General features: G+C 41.5%; 1 protein-coding gene across 1 annotated transcript; it reads left to right on the forward strand.

Annotated features, from left to right (window-relative positions):
• Window positions 1-96: 96 nt before the first annotated feature.
• On the forward strand, window positions 97-7,236 carry LOC116378209 (vimentin A2-like). The gene is made up of 9 exons (XM_031840036.1): window positions 97-693; window positions 1,003-1,063; window positions 3,325-3,420; window positions 3,690-3,854; window positions 4,710-4,835; window positions 4,973-5,193; window positions 5,306-5,349; window positions 5,438-5,523; window positions 5,636-7,236. Exons 1-9 carry the CDS (start codon window positions 191-193, stop codon window positions 5,675-5,677), a joined length of 1,344 nt encoding a protein of 447 aa, XP_031695896.1. The 5' UTR covers window positions 97-190; the 3' UTR covers window positions 5,678-7,236.
• The last annotated feature ends 267 nt before the right edge of the window (window positions 7,237-7,503 follow it).

Raw genomic sequence — 7,503 nt, forward strand, 5'->3', positions numbered from 1 at the left:
AGACAACCTTCTCTTGCTCCTTTCTCTGATTGGACAGTCCAAATGTCCGTCAAGTCCTCGTAGAGCCATTTGCATGATGAGGAGACTATAAATCAGGATGATTTAGGAACCGCCTTCCTAGGCGCACTCCGCTGATGCAGTCGGGACAAGAACAGCACCGAGCTTACTGTGAGAAAAAGATCCCAGGAAGATGTCTTCTTATACAGTGGGTCCACAGTCTTCTTACGGGAAGATGTTCGGTGGAGAGAGAGTCCCGGACAGGACCAGCTACTCCAGCCGCCAGTTCTCCAGCCCGGTGCGCTCCCCACGGGTCTCCAACGGGTTCTCCTCCTCCTTCTACGCGACGAATAACCAGAGTCACTGGAGCACCGCGGCCATGCTGGACTTCCCCAAGTCCGACGCCATCAACAGCGAGTTCATGACGAACCGCACCAACGAGAAGGTGCAGATGCAGTCGCTCAACGACCGCTTCGCCAACTACATCGACAAGGTCCGCTTCCTGGAGCAGCAGAACAAGATCCTGCAGGCGGAGCTGGAGCAGCTGCGGGGCAAAGGCACGTCCCGGGTCGGGGATCTGTACAAGGACGAGATGCGGGAGCTGAGGCGCCAGGTGGACCAGCTGACCAACGAGAAGGCCCGGGTGGAAGTTTCCCGGGATAACCTGGTAGAAGACATCGACAGGCTGAGAGAGAAGTAAGGGGGGCGTCTCCGATCTCTGTATGATGTTAAAGAAACTCAATGCAGATGTGATTACGTTGTGTCCCTGAACCGTTATTGCCAATATGCGGATGTTCCCTTATTATTCATCAACTTCTTCTAGCTTTAAGTTTATATATGCCAGGCACTGCGCAAAATTCTGAACTTGAAGTGTTGCCGCAGCTCTCTGTCTGAGTTTATTTCTCACTGAAATGTTTGTCATGCGTGAAGAAGTAGGCAGAAAAAAGGAGATCATGTCAGTTATAAAAAAATAAAAAATGGCCTGCTTTTTGTCTGTCCGTGCAGGTTGCAGGAGGAGATCTCCCAGCGAGAGGAGGCTGAGGGCACCATGCAGAATTTCAGATTGGTACAGTATGATTCACGTGATGAAATAAAGTGTTTTTCACACTGTTGGCATCAGGTACATCTTTGTTGTGTTTAAATGTGATAGATAGGAATCTTGCAAAGAGAGCGATAAAAGGGAATGACCTTAGTTTTAACAGCAGAAGATGCTGATGGCTCCTCCTGAGCACTGCCCTTCTGTTATTCCTGCTTAAATATCGCTTTAAATTGATGACAAGTGACGTCAAAGAGATGAGATAAACCTCAATTATCTCTGCGTCTCACTTGTAACAGTTATGTGGTGTAAATGTCCATTTTCTCCCCCATGATCTCCATCTAATTATTGCTCATGAGCTGCAGAGACTGGAATGCACTCTTCTGGTGGCACAACAGCAGATTTTAGCCATGATCTGAACTGAGCCTGTCCTGGTACAAAAGGCCAAGTTGTGGCTGTTGAGTTAAGTCAGGCTTGCAGTGAGAGGAGATCTTTTTAAGTCTGACTGGTCACACTGAATGAGCTGGACACAACAACAGTGTGGGCCCAATGTGGTTATCAGAGCGAGAAGACAAGCCACCATGTGATCCGGCTGTCTCGCTCTGGGAAAGCATCCGCACGTAGACACGTCACTCGTTATCGGTTTGTCAGTGATTGTTCCCGATCACTGGGTTTATTGGTGATTAATGAAATGATGAGGGGTAATGCAAAAAAGTTTCAAATGAATGTCACCGGACAAAAAAAACAAAAATATGCATTTGCATAGCTGCAGACATAAAGAAGTGTCAACTTGAATGTGCTTTCTTAGGGCATGCGGTATGTTATCAATACATCACACCATCGTGACCTTGTCTATATGAATGGCAGGAAGGAAGTCCCCTGTGGTCTGTCCCTGCCATGGTGGCACAGAGTCAACAATGCAGGGCCTGCAGCCGGCTCTCGCTCAGTCAGGCAGACAGTCACTCTTCCAGCCCAGGGCCGGTTTGGGAAGCCCTGCTGAATGCACACTTTGTTTGTGGCATTAGAGCAGGGGCAAAGCTCCTTCATTTGCTGATACCTCAATTACCAGCCTGCCAACACCCTGACAAAGCAAGGCGGTCTGCTGCCACAGCCAGTGTGTACGTACGAGAGATAGAATTAAATAGAAGATAGAAGGATGTTTGGAATACAATACAATGTTTTACATTATAATGTGTTTTTTTTTTTCAGAAGAGAGCATTTGCTTTATGCTTCATTCAGTAAAGTTATCAAATGGTAAAATGCAGTAATTGCTGTATGTTAAACCACTCAGTAACAGCTTATAGTGGAATGTTTAAATTTAGAGACTTTTGGATAAAAAAATGCAGTTAGGTAACAATAACATGGGATTAAAGGCCTCTTGAACAACGCTTTGTGGCTCTGGGTGCTCTACAGTGACTCCTTTTATTAAATCAAATTCATTTAGAAAGAACAATCTCACTGATTTCTTTTTTAGACATTTATCCCAGAAGTAATTGTCTAGGCAGGTATGCGGCTTGTTTTACTGTACAGTAAGTGTGCACCATTTGACAAACCCCAGAGAAGTGTTAAGAGTCTATACCTAAGTAAAAGTAGAACTACCATAATATAAAATACTCAAGTACAAGTCAAAGTCCTGCATTATAAGTTAAAGTAAATAAATATGCTGAAACACAAATTTCAGATGGTTATATTATCAATCATATAGTTTTTTCCCTGGTTTGTATTACTTCATGTAGTCGTTTGTCAATAAGTAGCCAATTTCTACTTTATACACTACTGGGTAGTTTAAAAGTAAAACACTGCATCATATTTTATGACCTCATCATATAAAATTCTTAATTTGAAAACTGATCAGTAATTGAATGTCAAAGAAGTAAAAAGCACAATAGATACCTCTATAATGTAGTATAAAGTATACAATAAAAATACTCAAGTAAAGTTCAAGTACCTTAAAACTGACCTTTAGTGCAGTTCCACCACTGCCAATCTGCCTGTGACGTACTCGAGGACAGTGGCCTAAGAGGTGCTGCGGTATATACAACACATGAAAATCACGAGAAAACATCTGCAGTGACACTCGTCATGTGCCTGCAGTTGATTTCTATTGGATGCATGTGTTTGTGACTTTGCCTTGCTGAACAAAGGGTCATTTTGTGTTCGCGGCTGTTGTGTGAGTTACGCCTGTACAGCATGTGTGAAAGAGTATTTTCCTTCTATGTCAGCAAACACATAATGCATGATTCATGTCAACTTCACGAGTCACCTTCTTAAGAGTCGGTGTCACTACACAGGATGTGGACAATGCTGCCCTCGCCAGACTGGACCTGGAACGGAAGGTTGAGTCCCTCCAGGACGAAATCATCTTCCTCAAGAAGCTGCACGATGAGGTAAGCTTCCTTTTCTGTGTCTGAAGCTGACCCAGTCTGCTGTGGAAACACGGCACATGTACTGCCTAATAAGCTAACGGCACCCCAATGATTACTGGACCAAATCATTTGAGGTATTTGTTAATCTGGCCACAGTACCAAATCGGTAGGGTTCAATGCATCAGAGCAATTTAAATGCAGCCAGGAAAGTCATAGAAAAGTATGGAAAAGGACATTCAAATAAAGAGTTTATGTACTTGTACATGCCAGCTCTATTGATTCTATTGCAGGAAATGCTGGAGCTGCAGAACCAGATCCAGCAGCAGCAGCATGTGCAGGTGGACATGGAGATGGCTAAACCTGACCTGACAGCTGCTCTGAGAGACGTCCGTCTGCAGTATGAGAACCTGGCCACCAAAAACCTCCACGAGTCTGAGGAATGGTACAAATCCAAGGTAAAGACTTTCCACAAAGTTGGAGAGAAAAAAGGTTCAAGAAATCCAAAAGCAACCGAATAACTGTATTAGAGCACATTCTGCATATTTTATGTTATTTATTTACCATTAATATAAACCATTATATATTGAACTCACCTGACTCTGCAGATCCCCTTAACCATATGGAGCATTTTAGTGCCTTTCAGTTTTTTGTTTTGGTTTGGTCTGGCCCCCAACTTAACTGTTTGGGTCCAGTTTCATGGCCCTTGTCAGCAGTGTTCTAGGCTGCAGTGGGCACTACCTGCACAGCACCAAATGACTGACAAAGTAAGCAACTACCTGGTGAACTGTGAGGAGCATTTAGCAGCCAAGGAGACTTATATTTCCCCCAGGACTTGGTAGAGACCAAAACAGAGCTAAAATAGACTGAATATTGGACTGACATTCATCAGGGGGCCAGAAACACAACTCCAAATGCATGATAATGTTGCTCCTCATCCGCTTGACCTGTTAACAAGCGACTCTTTGCAAACAAGTTTGCTGGTGTGTTTACAGCGTGTTTCCAAGTGGCCCAAAAAAAACTTGTTTTAAGTTAGATTTTTGTCTTCAAAAGGCATTAAATAAATGCTGCAAAGAAGAACTGTTCCTTCTTTATGACCTTTTAACATTGGAATGTGGTGAAATGTGTTGCCTTCAACCACCAAGCAGCAGTGTAACGTCTACAAGCCGTTTGTAGCCACATCTTTCATTGTTTACATGCTTCACCCTCTCTGCCATGGACACTTTACCTCAACCTCTGACTCAGCATTTATTGAACAGTTGATTTTTCAGTTCTTCCCCTTTTCTCTCTATGTTTGTTACTGTGGTTGCCAGTTTGCTGACCTCACCGAAGCTGCAGCCAGGCATAATGATGCGTTGAGAGTGGCCAAGCAAGAGGCCAATGACTACAGACGCCAAGTTCAGTCCCTTACTTGTGAGGTGGATGCCCTTAAAGGAACTGTGAGTATGCAACTATAGGCTTATACTGTATTACACTGTGTTTTATTTTCACAGGTCTTGTATGCAAAAAAAACTTTATATTTCAGTTTTTTTTACTGCCTAAGTGTAATTTTGTTCCCACTTGGCTGCCCTCCCAGAATGAGTCGATGGAGCGCCAGATGAGGGAGATGGAGGAGAACTTCTCTCTGGAGACGGGCGGTTACCAGGACAGCATCGGCCGCCTGGAGGAGGACATTCACAACATGAAGGACGAGATGGCTCGTCACCTCCGGGAGTACCAGGACCTCCTGAATGTCAAGATGGCCCTGGACATTGAGATTGCCACCTACAGGAAGCTGCTGGAAGGAGAGGAGAACAGGTGGAGGATGAAGATCTTCAAAAAGTCCAGCTTATAGATGTGTTATGAATATTCATGTCGTGCATTAAAGACACCCATGTTGATTTGTGGACTATACTTTCTCTATTTTCAGAATCACCACCCCACTGCCAAACTTCTCATCTCTGAACCTGAGAGGTAGGATCGCCCTCTGCATGTTGTCACAGCAGGAATGTTAGCATTGGTTATTGAATAAAATAACACACTAATTTTCTTTTTTTGTCAGAATCAATGATTGATTCCAAACCCCATTTTGAAGCTACAACAACTAAGAAGGTTCTAATCAAGACCATTGAGACCAGGGACGGTCAGGTATGGTCCACTTCAAGTGATTTTCAATCAATGAAGTAGTTTTCTGTTGGTCATTTTAGCTCAAACACACAGCCTTGCTCACCTTCTCTCTGTCCTCTACATCCTCGTTCAGGTGATCAATGAGTCAACCCAGAACCACGATGACTTGGAGTAATGATATTTTTGTCTTTGCCAAACAATCAACAAAAGCAATATGAAGAAACATACTTCACCAGGGCTACAAGCAAGCAAACAAACGAACAACACAAAAAGCAAACAGCTTCAGAAAAGTGCCTTTCTATGTGATGATCCAGAAAGCCTGTTAGTTGACACAGACTGTATTTTGCTTCCTCCTCTGCTGAAAGTATTATCTTTTGTTCCAATCGTTTAGACACAGTAATGAAATCACCACAACATAGAAATCCTTATTGAGGTCTGCAAAAATCTTTATTTGTAACAAAAATAGTGTTTTTGATCAATACAGCATGCACACTCCAGGAAATCTGTCTGCTAAAGATGTCACAATTGCCTGTTCGCAGCAATAAACCAGTAAGACCGAAACTCAATACTGTGCATTAGGTGTAATACTTTGCTGGTATTTGCTGGTATTGCTGGTAATACTTTTATGGTAATAAAGTAGAAGTAGTAAAACAATGCCTCATATGAATACATATTGGAAATGGTCATTATTTTAGAAAATAACATCCACATGTTTATGCAGTCTAAGACTTTCTTATTTAGGAGCTTCAGCAGTCCCTAAAAACATTTACCTACACAAGAAGGACAAAGTATTAAAAAAGGTCTGTTGTATTTGACAATAGGTTGTACATGTGTATCTAATAGACTAGTGTGCAGTGTCACACTTTTGGAGTTTATATTTGAATAATGATAGCTTAGACTTGGTGGATCTATAAGCATCCCAGGTACAGCAGCCTTGTACAGTCTTCCTGAAAAGGAGTCAAGTCATACAGAGTAGACAGAAGTAACAGTAGAATAATTACAATATTAAGTAAAATTAGTGCTATTATATATTATGGATTAATTACAGCTGCTAAATGGAACTTTGAAATGCGATTGTTTTGTCAACTGCTGTTTCCAATGTTCAGGGTGAACTTTGAAACTCAACGTTAAAGCCAACATGTGTTCATGTAGATCATGTGACATGATTGAAAGCTCCAGAATGCTTCTAAATCGAACTTACGGTAAGATTGTTTGTCAACAATATGTTAAGTAACTATTAACTGTAACAAGCTTCAACAGTGATCTGCCACATGTTTATTTGTTCAAAATACTATAATGTGGTATAAAGGTTGAGTTGCATCGTAACATATTTTAGATGTAACTAAGTGCATTTCCTTAAGGACTGTACTTAAGCACAATTCTGAACTACATGATCATTGCCATTCATTGATAATTTATAATTCCACTCCATTTGTAGAATATTGCATTTCAGCGTGCCATATTCTAGTCAATGTTTTACTCCACTAAATGTATCTGTTATAGTTACTTTTCACATGAAAAACATACGATTGGTTCATAAATAATGATGCATTGTGAAAGGTTAAACTACCCAACAGTATACATGTAAAATTAACTCCCCAGCAACCAGCTGACAGCAGCCTACTTCTCACACAAATACTATAACACTGCAAGAGGCCATGTGCACTTTTTACTTTTAATACTTTAGTGCATTTTGCACTGCTGTACTTTTCTTTAAATGAGATTTTGAAAGCAGGCATCTGTAATTGAGTTATTTTACATTGTTGCATTGCTACACTTAAGAAATAAATAAATAAATAACACCATATATGTCACCTGATCAGTAGATCCAGGTGACATATATATACATGTACATCCAGTCGATGTACATGTGTGTTGCATTTGTTGTTTTAATGGCCTAACACTTAAAGTGATGTTGATCAGTGTGCGTTGTCCCTAAGAATAAAAAAATAAAATAAATAACACCATATATGTCACCTGGCATCAGATCAGTCGATAGTG

The sequence above is a fragment of the Anarrhichthys ocellatus genome, unplaced genomic scaffold (genome assembly GCF_004355925.1).
Source record: "Anarrhichthys ocellatus isolate YVR2014 unplaced genomic scaffold, GSC_Weel_1.0 scaffold2220, whole genome shotgun sequence".
In the NCBI taxonomy this organism is placed as follows: Eukaryota; Metazoa; Chordata; class Actinopteri; order Perciformes; family Anarhichadidae; genus Anarrhichthys; species Anarrhichthys ocellatus.